Source organism: Vulpes vulpes, chromosome 14, assembly GCF_048418805.1.
Source record: "Vulpes vulpes isolate BD-2025 chromosome 14, VulVul3, whole genome shotgun sequence".
Taxonomy (NCBI): Eukaryota; Metazoa; Chordata; class Mammalia; order Carnivora; family Canidae; genus Vulpes; species Vulpes vulpes.
Window position 1 is genome coordinate 73,735,316 of NC_132793.1, and position 17,712 is coordinate 73,753,027.

The 17,712-nt window shown below is 34.9% G+C and overlaps 1 protein-coding gene across 9 annotated transcripts in view; it reads left to right on the forward strand.

Annotated features, from left to right (window-relative positions):
* Positions 1–17,712, forward strand: part of SSBP2 (single stranded DNA binding protein 2) — a 282,750-nt gene that overhangs the window by 236,913 nt on the left and 28,125 nt on the right. For 6 of the 9 annotated variants that reach the window (XM_025992949.2, XM_025992951.2, XM_072736884.1 and 3 more), the window contains 2 exons: positions 2,158–2,225; positions 8,439–8,487. In XM_025992949.2, coding sequence (XP_025848734.1) covers positions 2,158–2,225; positions 8,439–8,487 — 117 coding nt within the window. Of the gene's footprint in view, positions 1–2,133; positions 2,226–8,438; positions 8,488–17,712 lie in introns of all 9 variants that reach the window. The other 3 variants (XM_025992948.2, XM_025992950.2, XM_072736883.1) reach the window with 1 other exon arrangement.

Here is a 17,712-nt window from a genome sequence, read left to right on the forward strand (position 1 = left end):
TAAATTAGGTTGAACTAATCATTGAGGAATGATTGGCCCATGATCACACATATCCAAAGAGGGCAGAGGAAATGGGGCAGTGGCAACAGAAGTTCAAACCAGTGTCTTTCTATGTCCAGAGCTATAAAGAAAACTAATATTTTCCTTGATAAAATGAAACAGATCTTCTAAGACCAAAAATGAAAGGAGACTTTTCTTTTGAAGCATTTTTATTATACATCACCATCCAGATTTTGTTTCCAATGGCTAGCTTTCTTCTCAGAGACTTCTTGCTAATATTGCTGCTGCCATTGCCATGCTTGACCCAGAAGTTAAGGGAAGTAACTGTCCTTTTAATGACTCAACTATGGATAGAAGCCATTCTATCCTTTAGCACATACAATTGGGATGTTTAAATAAATTTTCCTGAAAGTAAATAAACAATGAGAAGAGCATGTAACTAGTAATTTATTTATATACTGTGGCTACACTCTGGAATTAATAGACTCATTGAATATTTCCTTGTCATCTTAGCACCTACTACACAGGAGGCCACACTAAGAGTTACCATGAGTGAAAAAGAATACTGCGTGTTTCTGAACCACAAGAAATCCAGTAGGCTGGAGGGTGTAGCTGAGAGTAGGGAACGAAGGTAAAGATTACAGGAAATGTGTACAAGAAATACAGGTTAGGACTGAACTCTGAATGCCATCATAGAGCCATGCTGAGGAGTAGGTATTTGTTAGCCAGTGTGGTCATCATGGCTTCTAGGCGACACAAATAGGACTGAGTTTTAGAAGCCATAGTTCTGGAGGCAGCATGAAGAATAGATTGGGAGGCGGAAAGGTTAAGTCAGAGAGACCAATGAGGACAGTACATTAGTATCAGTAAACAAAAAGATTAATGATATGAAGGAAAGTGCTACTCCAAGAGCTATTTCACAGGTAGAATCAAGAGACCTTGATAACTGCCTGGGTGCAGGAATTGAAATAACAAGAAGAGACATCACTGAACTCCCAGAGGTTCCTAGCCTGGACTGTTGTGTGGCGGGCGATGCCACAGAAGTGACTGAGGAAATATGGAGGCAATATGAAGAATGCAGTTGTGAGAAGAGAACATTGAGTTTACTTTTAGATATGTTGAACATGAGGCAGTGTCCAGATGGAAACAATCCAAGTGAATGTTCAACATAGGAGTCATCTAGGAGCTTAGGAGAGATGACACAACCAAATATAAAACCTTCAGGATTCCTAAATAGTTGCTGAACTAGTAGTGGCAGATGAGATTACCCATAAATATGTATTTATTAAAAAGAATGCTACAGCTAGAACTTGGAGAAAAACAACATTTAAAGAGTTAGCAAAAGAAAAGGAGCCAACAACAGAAATTGAAAAAGTGTAAATGAGAAAAGTTAGAGGAATAGTGCTGTCAGAAAGCCAAGCATAAAAACAGTTGATAGTGTCAAAATATATTAACATGAGGATGTTAAAATCAATCTTTTGGCCATAATGGAAACTAAAGTAAGCTAATATGACATGCATGTTAAAACATTAAAATGTTTTTCTCCTTTGAATGTATGTAAGAGATATTGACAGAAGCCTATTGATATAATTTGTGTATACATATTTTAAGTGTATTTTCATTTCCATATATTGTTGTGTATTTGTATATTAGTACATCTCTCTATGGGACATAATATTTTACGAACCGAAGTTTGCATTCAACTTTCTTATGTTGGGTTCACCTGTTGGGTTTTTTTTCCTTCAGGCTTTGTGTAATTGTTCTTGGTCTGGAAATTTCAAACATGCTGGCTAAGTCTGTTCTTTAAAAACAGTTTTGGATTTACAAAATGTTTTATTTGAAAAAGTTTTCTGTCGTACAGACATTAGGAAATTCATAAGGATATGTTAATATTTTAATTGCAACTATATCTTAACCATTTAACATGCCCCGATGATCTTACCTAGTTATGTAGTTCTTAAAAAGACACAGACCAAAGTAATTATTAAGATAGAAGCAATAGTCCAAGAGTGGACCCTTCAGAGAATGAATTGCACAGGCCTTATCCAGTCAGGAGTTATGTAGGGAAATCATTAACCTGCTCTCCTTTCTTTCCCCCCTCCTCTTTGGTTTTGTTTTTTTGTTTTGTGGTAGTCTGACCCTTGGTTATCATTACAGAACTATGGAGGTGCAATGAGACCCCCCCTGAATGCTTTAGGTGGCCCCGGAATGCCTGGAATGAACATGTAAGCAAAATGCTATGTTATCCTGTTTAGTGTTCTATTTTCTGTCTTGTTAAAGTCCCACTAATTTGTAATACAATTTGAGCTTCTCAGTTTCTGTGTAGTATAAGATGAAACTAGTGTAAATGAACTAAACATGGGCTGTAGTGTTTGCTTCATTTTTACAACAAACTCTGTTTTCTTCCTTCCCCTGCAACCTTTAATATTTTCCGTTTTCAGATGCCAAATGCCAACTTTTAGCCACACTTCTATGTTTCCTTTATTTAATAAAAAATTAGTCTTTTATAAATAAGCACATAGTCTCCATATATAGTCTGTATAAAACTATAGAGATGCTGGCACCAAGACGGAGACTTAACTCCATAGAAGCAGACAATTGCTACTAACTTCATTTTCACAGATATATATTAATCCCTGAAAGTTTTTCATTCTGAGTCTTTACTTTTGCTTTGTTGGGACCACTTTTAACCTAGCAAGAATTCTCTCTGGTAGTATCTTCTATATTAAAGAACTTGCCATAATACAGGGTGAATTTTTGTTTGAAAACTAAGATGGATATGCTTGGATAAGGAGCAAACTAACACTTTTTTGGTTGTTTTGGTTTGCTTTTTTACCGAAAAGGCCTTTGAAGCCCAAAGAGAGTCATTTCTAAATACCCAAAATAATACCAGCCATTAAGGAATTTTTATTTATTTTTCATTAGCTAACTTGCCCCCAAAGTTCCACCTACACCAGGTGCTTGTTCGTGGCTTTCATTAATTTACTAAAGGATCAATTCCATGATGTGGCCTAAAGAAAGCTTACCAGAAATAATGAGACTGTTCCATATAAGGTTGTGGGTAGTTACCTCTAATATATTTTCCCATTTGTCCATGTTTTGGTTATTTACATATCAAATTAGATAACTCTGCCATCACTTAATGGCATTGAAGATATAATGAGATAAGCTCTTTTGATATAGATAGGGATTTTTGTGAGTTTCTGAATCCATTTTCATGGAAAGTAATTTTGCCTAAAATAGAAAATAGGTTAATAAGTGGGTATGAGCCAGACTCAAAACTAACAGAACAAGGGGGAAAAAGTAGGTCAAATTTTCCTATCACATCTTTTCACTTTTAAGGTAAAAATGGGTAGACATGAAGTCTGACTTTTCTTAAATCCCTTAAAGGCTTAGCCTTTATTAATGGTTGTTACAAAAAGAAGTGATATTTTATGCTTATATCAAACGCTGTAACTCTTACCAATAGGATTAAGATATATATAAAATTTATCTACCTGAGATTCTGACTTTAAAATGCAACAGCTTTCAGGGAATGTAATTTTGAATACTGTGTGTAGACATAGGAGGTATACACTTTGAACATTATGATCAATCTAGATTTATCATTAAATATTAAGACTGTATCTAATCATTTTGTATATTACATTTCACTATAATTGGCCACGTGGTCAACTTTAGATCAACCTATTTTTATTAGTATAGAGAAAAAAGCTATTTTTATGTAACCATTAAGAGATTCAGCTGCTTAAAATTGTCTAGTTTCTTTCTCACATACACTTAAACAGATAAACATAAACATTTAATGGGTACATTAAATTCCCTAGATTATGAACACTAAAAATATAGCTCAAATTCTTAATATGATCATTTTGTTGATATTTGAATTTGGGTTTCTCATTTAAATATACCAAGGTGCTTTAAAATATTTTTTATTACATAATATTACACTGTTCATACAATTTCTGGTTTTTAAAGAACCTTTAAACCTTACAGATTCAGGTTTCCATTATTTGTTACTTGACTTTTTCTTGCAGTCTTACATAATTTCCAGTTTTCTCTAAATTAGGATATTCTTAAGGAACAATGAAATTGTAAATATTTCCTTATTTACATTTGTAAAGATTTCCTTCTAACAAGGAAGTTCTGAAGTATGGAAATCCAACCAGAGCAAATTATTGTGTTGATATTGGCCCCAACAAAGCGAGAGTGAATTTAAAGAGACAAGAAAAAATAAAATGTATTTTGTCCATTGTACTCAATAGAGTAAACTTCATTGAAATTCACTTCATAATTTAGTATCTTTAAGAGAAAGATACTAAATCTTACTCTGTTATGGCAAATAAGTATTTCTAACTGGCATTTGTGCTTTCTTCACTTTTTTATATGTTGGATAACTTAAAAATTAAAGGAAAAAGCATTGGAATAGTGTTATTTTAACTATGACTTTAACAGTCTAAGATATTTGTGTTTTGGGGTCAGGTGGAACTGCCAGAGAATCATATCTGGATGAGTTTTCTTTAGCTTGTCTCTTTTTCTTGTTTGCCATGAAAGTATAATGACAATTAAAAATAATATCCAACTGTGCTCACTAAAGTAATTAAATACTGTATTCTAACTGGCAAACTATTTGGAACAAAAGTTTGGTCATGTTAATAAAGAAATATTGGTTGCCTCCAGAGAAAATGCTTATTCTAATACAATTTTTACATTTCCATGCTCTAAACTCAGGATAAATTATATGTAGTGTCATCCAAAATTAAAATAAAACTATGCTTTTAATGTTTCTCTGTTACTATATTTTTAATATCGGTTTCAGTAATTTAAAGTAGAATTTAAAACTATAGCCACAATGTAAATATTTTCAAATTCATTATAGATAATTTTTTAGAGAAACTATATTTCTAAATTAAATACATTTTTAGGGGTGCCTGAGTGGCTCAGTCAGTTAAGCATCCCACTCTTGAGTTCAACTCCGGTCATGACCTCAGGGTCATGAGATTAAGCACTGCATTGGGTTATGTGTTCAGTGGAGTCTGCTTGAGGTTCTCTTCCTCCCTCTCTCTGCCCCTTGCCTCCACTCCCTCCCTCTCTCTCTCAAATAAATGAATCTTTAAAAAAATAAAAACAATAAATAAACTACATTTTTACAAATTTCCAAAGAATTTAGGATTCAGCATTACAACATTTCTAATTCAAATTTGTATATGTTGGTATTTTATAGAAACTAAGAGGACAAAGGATTTCAAAGGATCTGGATCTTCCTGTTTATCCTATAGAATGATAAAATTTGGGTAGTTATTATTTTGAAGTAAAATGTATTACAAAAGAGAATTTTTCTCTATAGTAATCATAATGCTTTGATTTCATCATATCTGTATACCCTTACCAAAAAATACATACTTCTTTTAAATTCTGTTTTTCACTTTATTTTTAGATGAGGCTACCCTGATTCTACTTGAAACTATACCTATATAAAAATTTCCATTCAGGGGCACCTGGGTCGCTCAGTGGTTGAGCATCTGCCTTCAGCTCAGGTTGTGATCCCAGGGTCCTGGGATCAAGTCCCACATCAGGCTCTCCACAGGGAGCCGCTTCCTCCTCTGCCTATGTCTGCCTCTCTCTCTCCCTGTCTCTCATGAATTAATAAATAAAATCTTTAAAAAAAATTTCCATTCAAAATAACGCCTGTGTTATAGTTTGTAGGTTACTTTCTTGATAATACTGATGGTCCTCAAAAGAAGTGGGAATGACTGCACTTAAGGAATTGTTCTTTTTTTTTAGTTTGTTTTTTTCTTCAGATTTATTTATTTGTGTGAGAGAGAGAGAGAACAAGAGAGAGCAGGAGGGGGAGAGGGAGAAAATCTCAAGTAGAGTCCCTACTAAGTGTGGGGACTGACTTATGGCTAGATTCCACAACCCTGAGATCATGACCTGAGCCAAAATCAAGAGTTAGGCACCTCAATTGACTGAGCCATATAGGTGCCTCTGAACTTAGTAATTGTTTTAAATGAACTGTTAACTAATATAACCCCCATTTTATTTAGCACTATTTGTGAAACTTAAAATGTTTTCAAACTCAATGGTAATATTGGATGAAATTTAGCTTATCCATAAGGATTATTAATATTTAACCTATCATATTAAAATGCAATTTAATATGAAATACATAGTGTGCTGAGACTAAATTAGTATCTATCAAATAATTGAAATGCATAAAAGGTATTGTTACTGATAATAAATGTAACATTTAACATTTAATTTAATGCTATTATTTATTTAAGTAAAATATTTAGTTATTTAACATTTAATTTAGCATGTTAATCTAACATTAAATGATTTTTTAAATAAGTGAAATATTATATTTAATCTTATTCAAACAACGCTGTTTTAAACATAATACTTCAAGGGACACCTGGGTGGCTCAGCAGTTTGGCGCCTGCCTTCATATCAGGGCATGATCCTGGGGTCCTGGGATCGAGTCCTACATCCGGCTCCCTGCATGGAGCCGCTTCTGCCTCTGCCTGTGTCTCTGCCTCTCTCTGTGTGTCTCTCTCACAAATAAATAAAAATAAAATCTTAAAATAATAATAATACTTCAAAATTATATGAGATCATTATCGACATAACATCATTGTGTACAAATTTTTGCCATGATTTGGATATAGTATTTTTATGCTATTTTAAAATAAATATTTCCCAATTTCATTACTATATTTTATTTAGCATCAAACAAATGATGTGGATTAACATCAAACAAGTAAAATATTTAATTTGTCAATACATATCCTATGTTTTACCTCACTTTCTGTCCATGAGGACATTGACTGAATTGTATATGTAAAACCATCTTTCTAAAGTGTTCCAGTCATTAATTGTAAAAATCATCATCATTATCACCATCTTAAAGAGGCACCACTTTCCAGAGACAGTACAAGTGCCCCTAACCTTTTCCCTGTGCACAACACTTTGACTAACTCCTCTTCGGCATCTTTTTTTCTTCTTTATTCCTCAAGCAGAATTGGAGAAAGTTGTATTTGGGCACCCTAACAGAGCCCAAAGACAGAATTTTCATGTACTTCCCTGCTATTTATATCCCTGGGGAATTCCAAAACAAAATGAAAAACAGTTCTTAATTGTCCAAGTAATATAGCTAACTTGGAGAGCTTCTATCTAACATGTAGAATTTCAAGTTTAAGGTCCCTAAAATAAGAATCCAGGGACTTTTTTTTTTTTTAATTAAAAATTTCCACTTTCTACTGCAATTAGAGGGAAAAGGGAATTTTCAGTGACCCTAATTACAGAGGACTTGCTGACAGCAGTCTACTTTTTATCAAGCAGTATTTATTCAGGTATACTTAATACTAAAGCATGAGGACAAGAGACCTTTTTCATTTAATTAGACATTAATTTTGTTTTAAAAGATTTATGTCCTTCTAAGCTATAGAATACAAAACATTATCCACCACCCTAAAATGAAGTAATTTACTGACATATGTTGACATAGATTACTTCCTATTTTTCCCAGGATTTACTCTGGCCACTGTCTTAAACTATAATTATGAAAACAAGAAATGTGATTCCCTTGTTTAAAAGTAACTAAATTGTCAGTAGCACTGAAAGATAGATTGATATAAAATAACATACAAAGTCACAATATATATTCTGTGATATTCTATGTGTTTTTTTAAAAGGAGTCCACTTTAGTCACCTTTTCTGTATGTTTATTTATTTATAGTTTAATAAGAGCAATCATTTTACATATATTGATATTTTAAAGTAATTTCATTTTAATTTTGAATGGGATACTGGTGGCACTTTATGTATGTCATGGGATTATAGTTTATGTTTATTTTATAATTCATTCTTTTTGGGTCATAAGTGTGTTTTCATAATGATTTAGATATATATACATATATTTACTTTTAAAGGTGACTATCATTTTAAGTGTTTATCACAATAATTGAACTTACAACTAGACCTACCCAAAGTAGTTTGATTTAGGAAGAAAACTATTTTGTGGAGGAACCAAATCTTTTGATTTAAGAAGTAAGAAAGCTAAGGCGCCTGGGCGGCTCAGTCAGTTAAGCATACAGCTTGGTTTCAGCACAAGTCATGATCTCAGGGTTGTGAGATTGAGAGCCCTGCATCTGGCTCCACACTGAGGGCAGAGTCTGCTTGAGGTTCTTTCTCTCCCTCTCTCTCAGCCCCTCCCCAACTCATGTGCTCTCCCTCTCTCTCTCTCTCTTAAAAATAAATAAGTAAATCTTTAGAAAAAAAGAACTAAAAAAGCTATGAAAATACAGAAAGTAATTTCAGTGTTGAACTAGAACTGCATGGTAACTGAACTGCAAATGTTATACTGCATGATTTGTTATTTCTTATTGTGAAACATTCAAAGCATAGGTTAAAATTTCATTTATCATATTGTCTTATAGGGGTCCAGGTGGTGGTAGACCTTGGCCAAATCCAACAAATGCCAATTCAGTGAGTATATGTATTTTAAAATTTTCTTTACACTTCGTAGCATTTAACAACAAAAATTTGTTGCTTTTGAAAGCCCTGCAATTGGTTATATTAACTTATTTTAAAAAGTAATCATTCAGGCAGCCCGGGTGGCTCAGCGGTTTAGTGCCACCTTCAGCCCAGGGTGTGATCCTGGAGACCTGGGATCGAGTCCCACATCGGGCTCCCTGCATGGAGCCTGCTTCTCCTTCTGCCTTTGTCTCTGCCTCTCTCTATGTGTCTCTCATGAATAAATACATAAAATTCTAAAAAAATTTTTTTAAGTAATCATTCAAAAATATATCTTGCATATATGATTTTTAAATATGAATAATTTTTGTATGTGATTTTTTCACTTCATCATCTAATGTAAGCATATATTCTATGTAGATTTACAGACTTCCAAAAATAAAACAAAACGTGATTTAAGTATACTGTAGTAGCCTATATTTATTGTAATATATATTTATCATAAAATGAATTGATCTTCTAAAATAACTATAATAATCACTTTTGCTAGATAACCTCAATCTCCATCAGAGTTATTATGATTATATTTACTGTACTGTTAAACCTAGGTTTGCTCTCTTACTATGCCAGGAAGCGGGTACATATTTGTCCTGTGCCTGTTGGCTAAATTGACATTTTTACACATCTGTCTATGTATCTCTTTCCTCACATGTTTTGTGATAGTGGTTTGACTGCACAAATATTTTTCTCTCTTAATAATATCACAAATATAGCACAAGTTGAAAACTAAGCTTTCAGTCTTAAAATTAATATGATTTTAATTTAATAATCCTGGTGATGTTTTCCCTTCTTGACTTTGAAATCTGAGTTTCTTCAGGATGTGAGAGAGGTCTGCTGTGTAATTTTGTGTAGTGTGTGCACTGCACAAAGTTTCCTCACTCAAGGGAGTCAGTAGGGTATTAAAATATAGCTTGTGTTCTACTTAGAAAGTCTATGCGTATCAGCCCAGCAGGGATGCCTTTTACTAATATGCACAGAGGTAACTTCATTGATGGGCAGTGGCCTTAATGTTAAATAAACATGAAACTGATCCAATATTCAAGGTTAGTTTAAACTTCAAGAAAATTTAAGGCGAAGTATGTGTGGTGTAGGAGGAATCATCCCAAACTCATTGCTATTCTGAGGCAGACCCACTTTCTTCTCAATTAAGTAACCAATTCATATATTTAGAGAAAAAAACTATTTATCTTCCTGTCTCTTAGTTTCAACAGCTAATTGAAATAGCATTTGGGATGGAGAGAAGTGATGATCTTGCTTTCATTTGTGTCTTCAGTGTACTATTTTATCCCAACAAATCTTTCTAAAATACTGTTTTGCCAGATTATGTTATAATGTGAATATCTTTATCTTCTAAAATTCTTTTCTTTTGCTTTCTACTTTTGAAGAAGTCACATTTCTATTTGCTTCTTGCTATATGCCTTTCAAATTCATTCAAGATTTCACTTTAAAATGGCATCTGGCTAGCAGCTCGAGATAACAGTTCTTTCAACTCTCTATTAAAATATCCATAAAGATACAGGAAAAAACAATTTTTTATAACACTGAAAACCGTGACAATCTTCCTATTGCCAGAATCTGGAAAGACTTTCTAGGATCTGCACTTCTGTTTAAACTGAATTATAAAAAGCACCATCGATAGTGCACCTTAACTATGTAAGCTTTCCCACCTAGAAAGAAGATTCTTCTTCCTCACGGTCAGCTCTACCAGCTATCCCTCTAATGCCTGTTGCAGGCAGCCAAGTGCAGTTCACACCCACCACTGTCTGCCTTCAGCAGTATCTCCTTTTGCACACTCACCTGGAGACTCTATCCCCCAAAAGCTGCCTAGGAAGGTGAGCAGGATTTGGTATTGAGAATGGTGCATTGTACCGAGCAGTTATATTGTCCAGGTAAGAGGATTGGATAAAAGGCAGAAATGAAAAAGTTTTGAATTCTGGTGACCTTTAGTTTCTATGTACTCTACCTCTTCAGAATTTCATGGACCCGAGCACTGGGGATAGGAGAGTGTATTGTAACAAGTCAGCCACTCTGCATTGCTTTAGCCCCTGAGAAACACTAGGAATTAGGGTAGGAGGTGTGCGTATGAGACCACCACGCAGTGGTCCTTGTGAGTGGCCATTTGACCAGCACACATGCAGTGAAGTAATAGAGTCGCAAACAATCCCTTGTGTTAATGTCTATCACATGTGGATCTGTCTCCCCCTCCCTCAAAGAAATGTGTGTAGGGGAAAAATGGGAAAGGCCACCAGCTTTCTCTTCAGAAAAAGAAAAGGGGGTCATCATCCTGAGTTGAGAAAGGCAAAACAGTCCTCTGACGAATGAATCATTTTGAGAACAAGAAAAAAAAATCATAAAAAACCTGATGACTTTCTGGCAAAAACATAGGGCTTACATGAAACAAAGCAAAAAGTATTAAAGAGGGATTTTCCCCCCTAATTACTGTTGATTATATCCTAGTGACAATTCATCTGTACTGTTTTGATTTCCAAATTCCTAAGACTTCTTGTCCATGTTTTTTAATTACAAACACTTTTTATTTTGTATCAGTATAGTAAGTCTCTGGCTCTTTAGGCCCCCATATTAAGGTAGTTGTTTGTTTTGTTTTTGCTGTTTCCAAATATGTTTCGCATACTGGTCTTTAGTCTTTTAAATGTTTACATCAGAATAACTTCAGATTTATACTAGAGTTGCAAAAGTAGCTCAAAGAATTCCCATGTGCCCTTCACCCAGATTCCCAGGTGTTAAAGTAATACCACATTTGCTTTATGATTTCTTCTCTCTGCATATACCTATTTTATCCTGAACCACTTGAGCTGTATTTAAGTTGCTGAAATGATGATCCTTTACCCCCAAATATGTCAGTATCTATTTCCTAAAAGCAAATACATTATCTTTCATTACTACAATAAAAATCAAAATTAGAAAATAAACATTGATGAAATGCTATTTTCTAATCTGCAGACCTCACTCAGATTTCACCAGTTGTCCTTGCAATGTCCCTGGTAACAAAAGAAAATCCCAGTTCACTTGTCACATTTATCCATTGTGCCTTTTGGTCTTTAATCTAGGACAGCTTCTCAACTTTTTTTTTTTTTTTTTGTCTTTCTTAACCTTGCAGGTTTGTTAAATGCAAATCAGTTATTTTGTAGAATGTGCTATAATTTGTTTTTCTCTGATGTTTCCTCATGATTAGATTCAGGTAATACATATTTGGTAGGGATGCCACAGAAGTAGAATGTTGTGATTTTCTCAATGCACTATTTTAGGAAGTGTGTGATGGTGATTTGTCCTGTTGCTTGTAGAGTTAACTCTGATCCCTTAGTTAACGGTGGTGCTTATCAGGTTTCTCTACTGTAAAGTTGGCTGTTTTTCCTCTTGTAATTATTAACTTGTGGAAACCTACACTGAAATGACTGTAAATATCCTCTTCTTCCTTATAATTTCGTCTGCTAGTATCCATTGATGACTCTTGCCCAAATCGTCTTTTGCTATGTTGGTTGTCAAATGGCTGATTTCTAATTCTGTCTTTCCTTCTCCGATTTTTAGTTGAATCTCTACTATAACAAAGAGTTTTTCTTTCTTCTCCACCCATTCATTCATGTATATCAGATGTACTTATGGACTCTTATTTCATTCAATAGGTTTTTGATGCTAAAATCATTCCAGATTTAGCCAGTAGGAACCCCTTCAAGCTGGATCATTTGTCCTTTTGACGTGTTCCATTATTCTTTGAACACTTGAGGCTCATCTAATATTTTCCCAGTGCTAGTCCTGACACAGCCATGTCTTTAAGAAGCCATGGTTCCTTTTAGTGAAGAGTCATATTTAGAACCCATCAGAGTGATATGACTTCTAGAGCCTCTCAACCGACATAACTAGGATATAGATGTATGTTCATGCACATAACCATACACATCTATATCTTTCTGTATCTACTATATGTATTAAAACCATGAGTATATACCAGTGCTTCAGTTTCAGTCCAACACAGGGTTTATTTTAGACTTTCTACTTTCCACTTCTCTAAAAGCAAAAAGTCTGCCTAACATTATGTACATTATTTATTTATTTGCTTCATCTTTATCAGTCCACAGTTGTGTAATGTAAAAGTATTTTAATCAGAAAAAAATTTTGGCACCCTTTTACATGGAACATAGAAGTAACATTTTTAAGGATAAATTCATATTTTTAGTTCAGAATAGAAGAATGATTTTTACTTTTAACTTCCTTCAACCTGAGCATTACAATATTGGCCTTAGATTCTTATTTGAAAATTTATTTACAAATCCACCAATGATTGTTCCTTTTTTTATATCTTCCAAAGGAACTGTGAACTTGGGTTTACTTTTATGGTACATTCTAATCATTAAGTAGCAAGCAGTTTTATTGAAAGTATCTCAATTGTCTTTGTCTGGAGATAATTGATTACAGGGTATAGACAAACAACCAGACTCGTATTCAGAGAATATCACTGAATTATGTATCTGAAAAGTCCAGATATAAATTAGTTTTGGGGCGTATTTGATTCCAAGGGTCCAGATAATGTCATCAGGACCTGGTCTCTATCATTTACCTTTGTTTTCCTTGACAATAAGGCTGTGTGGAAGTCCATATTTATATCCTCAGAGATCTCATTTCAGCACAAAGCTTTATCACTTAAACATAGAAATTGGGAATAACTAACTGAACTAGATTTGTTTAGCTTGAGTCATACACTCATTCGTGAATTATGACCTGAGGTTACAAGCTCTTCAGTCTGGTCAGGGTCACACAGGCCCACTCCCCAAGCCCCACTCAAACCACATGGAAAAATAAGAGGTATGGTTCACCAAAGAAAATTCAAGGAATTGTTAGCAGAAGAGGGGTTAAGTAAAAGCTACAAATATCCAACATAGCATTGTATTTATCAACTCACTAATATGACAGTAAAAACAAAGAAGAAATCCCTTTAAGAAAAAAAAATGACAGTCTATCATAGTGATTAAGCCCAAGGGAAATACAAATAGCTGTACAAATATATCCTCATTTTTTTAAAAAGTACTAAAAAGTAATAGAATATTTTCAACTTTACACTGGCATAGCTAATGTCTTGTCATTGCCCTCTTGGGGAGGTTTCTAGTAAGCCAGTGCTTCTAAGGTAGTTTTAAACTTCACAGTTGAAGAAAGCTACTTAACAAAAATGCTACTAACCATTAAAAAAAAAAAACAACAACAAAACTTCCAGCTACTCTACTCTTCCCTGCTTCAGTATTACTGTCATGGACATTAGGAGTCAGAATATTTCAGAATATTTAATATATTGGTCACATCTCTTGAATTATCTGTCTAGCTTACCCAGACAGTATATATAGCCCTTAATTTTCTCATCTGACAAAGAATTCTTCTAATTCTGTGATTCTGATCTTTTAGCTCCTTGAGCTTGCTTATCTTCTATATCTGCATTTTCATCTTTCAGCTCATGTTAATGGATATTTTGTATGGCGTCTGGAGAGGGGCAGGAGGAGATTAATTACTTTGGGAGAATTTGGACACTAGAGGTGGAAAAAAGCTTGGACAAGAATAAAAGAAGAAATGAAGGAAATGCTTGGAGAAAAATTATTAGCTAGGGGGACCGATTGTCTGGGAAGGCATAGAAGGCAACAAAGCTGGCAGCCCGGGTGGCTCAGTGGTTTAGCACCACCTTCAGCCCAAGGTGTGATCCTGGAGACCTGGGATCGAGTCCCATGTCGGGCACCCTGCATGGACCCTGCTTCTCCCTCTGTCTGTGTCTCTGCCTCTCTCTGTGTTTCTCATGAATAAATAAATAAAATCTTTTAAAAAAAAAAAGCTATAAAGGGGAAATGAAGGCCATGAAGTAGTCAGGGCTTTTGAATAGAGAAATCTGAACTGTGTCATCTGTGTGGAAGAGAGCTATATTTTAGCCATATATAAAATGGATGTAATAGGGAAATGAAGTTAGGAGATTATAGCAATGGCTTTATAAAATGTTATCAGAACCTGAGGTTAGAGTGGTAATCAAAGGAATGATGGGGATGCATTTCACACATAGAATCAAAAACATTTGCTGACCTTACATTTGGGGATAAAGAGAAAGAAAAAGGAGAGGGTGATATCATGTCTTTGAATCCAGGTATAGAGAGAATAGTAATAACACAAACTCAGCTAGAAATATAAAAGAAAAAAAAAGAGAAAAAAAAAGAAATATAAAAGAAAAGGTTTAGAGGGTAGTGAGCTTTGTTTTGGGATGTTAAATCTTTCGCTTGATTTACTAGAATACTAGATCATTTTCCAGCATAAAATGGAAATGTCGTCAGTTGAAGTTTTATCTCTAGTCCTAATCTCTAATAAGTTCTTGATGTATATTTCTAAATATCTGTTGATCAGATCTACCTCAATGTCTATCAGTGCCTTCAAATTCAACATGTTGGATGTTTCCCCAGACTTGTCCCCTTTCCTGAATTCCCTATGTATAAATTAGTAGCACCATTATTCACCCACTCACCAAGCTGGAAACCTAGGAATTGCCTTAATTTTGGCCTTCTCTTGTCCACCACATCTAATTTGTCACCATGCCCTGCCGAGGACGTTTGTGAAAAGTCTTTTAAATCTTCTTACTCCAATTTACCTTGATCAGCACTGCCTAGAACACTATCACCTCTTGCCTCAACCTTTTGCAATAGACTCCTAACTTGTATTCATATTCCATGTTACATCTAGGGTTATCTTACTAAAATATAAATTTGAACATGGTCTCTCTAAAACCAGTGACTCCATATTTCCTACAGCAGAAACTCATTTACAGTCTGACCATATATGCTTATCATTTATTTCAATTTCCTTTAAGTACCACACTGTACCAGCTGTATACGATTATGTACCATTTCCCTAATAAACTATATACTGTCATTTTCTTTTCTTCTTTTTTCTTTCCCTTCTTTCCTTCCTTCCTTCCTTCCTTCCTTCCTTCCTTCCTTCCTTTAAGGTTGATCCTTCTCTTTGTCTTTCTGGTGGTCACTTATTCTCTGTAAGTCAGCTACCCAGCTCGAATGTCTTCTGTACCCACATAATTCTTCTAACTATATTATTATATTTTCTGTCTCTCACACTAGGCTGTCAGATGCTACTGGTAACATTCAAGAGCACAGGTTTAGTAAAGTGCTGCTAGGCGTAGAAGCCTAAATGTTCTTTTTCTTTTAATGAGAGCATGAAAGAATTTGAAGTAGAAACAATGAGTATAAGTCAAAATTAAAGAACTTTGACAGGACACTAATGGAAAGCAATTGAACTAGATAACGTAATAAATTTAGTATTTTTATTTATTTTTATATTATTATTTCTTAAAGATTTTATTTATTTATTCATGAGAGACACACTACAGAGAGAGGCAGAGACACAGGCAGAGGGAGAAGCAGCCTCCATGCAGGGAGCCCTATGTGGGACCCGATCCCGGGACTCCAGGATCACGCCCTGAGCCGAAGGCAGATGTGCTTAACCACTGAGCCGCCCAGGCTTCCCAAATTTAAGTATTTTTAAGTGTTTATTGTATTTAACTGTGTTTGAAAGAATCACGAAGAGGGAGAAATTTAAAAAGGAGCAAGGACTTAGGAGAATGAGGTGGTTGGAAGGAACTAGCTCTGGAAACAAACAGAAATAATATCTTTTTTCCACCTGGATGAATGGATAAAAATTTTAATTATAAATATGGAGTGTTGAGTTGAAGATGAAGGTGTATAGCAAGAATTTGATAGCTTTAACATATGACAACAGGGCAGACTAGCAACTCAGGATGTTATAATCACCATGAGAGCCCTCTCACAAAAGTCAATTGTTAATTATGCAGGATTTTTTGAGCTAATTGTTAAATCATTGGTAGCTTGAAATCTTCCATGTGGGAATATTCACACCACATAAATTGGCAAATGCTACAGATTGGGACTTTTTTCTCCCACAGTTTGTTGAGTTTACTGCTACACCACTAAAATGCTTCAGGGCTTCCATGAAAGCCAAGCCAAAATGCTTCCAGATATTAGTGAAGACTAGGTTGAAATAGGAGAACATGATTGTATTTTGGGACTTGTCCCTTCCTTTGTATTTCTCTCCTGGAAATCTCTACTGTGAAACAGAAAAGGTGGTTAGGGGGTGATCAAAGAGATGGAAATTAACAAAGTAGGCTTTAGGATAATGAATTTAAAATATTGGAGAGAGAAACAAAATGCTGACAGTGGCGTGGGGAGGGGCAGAGGCATTTTAGTAGGAAACTAATAGAGAAATAATGGACTTAATAAACATGGAGAAATTGTGTTGGAAGGAGATTCTGATTGGAATATAAAATAATATCTGTGAGTGTCCTAAGGAATAAGAAGGATGTCAGGCAAGAGAGTCATTTAGATCTCTGTGTAAAGAGTTCTAGGATGAAAAAAAAAAAAGTTCTGGGATGTAGCCATATGCACAAATGGAGGAAAGGGGGAAGTATATTGTAAAGTGAAGGAAAGCAGCAAAGTATAAATTCCAAAGATTTATTTGAATTCAGAGCTTGAACTCCTACAGGCTTAAACTCACGACCCTGAGATCAAGAACTGAGCTGAGATCAAGAAGTCAGATGCTTAACCACCCAGGCGCCCCTAAGTTCCAAAGATTTAAAGAATGGTTAGATCATATTTTGAAGTTGATAAAGAATGATGGCATGCAAGAGAGAGAGGCAGAAGAACATAGACCCGATGTTAAAGTTATAAGGAGATGAAAACTGGAGCCAAAAGATAAGTTTGTGATTTGGAGAGAGCAAATGCACATATTTAAAATAATAAGAAGCAGAAGATGGATGGATGGTAGATCATGAACCAAAAGGGGCCCAGGAGAGCAAAGTTGTATTCAACCACTGAGTTTAGTAAATGTACTGGCCATCAAGATCTCAGTACCCCGGGATGCCTGGGTGGCTCAGCGGTTGAGTGTCTGCCTTGGGCTCAGGGAAGGACCCTAGAGTTCCAGGATGGAATCCAACATCGGGGCTCCCTGCAGGGAGCCTGCTTCTCCCTCTGCCTGTGCCTCTGCCTCTCTCTGTGTTTTTCATGAATAAATAAATAAAATCTTTAAAAAAAATCTCAGTACTGCTAGTAGAAGTAATCCTCATCATTAGTGTTGCTGGGTAGGTTGGTAATGACCATCCACAGGGCTGAATTA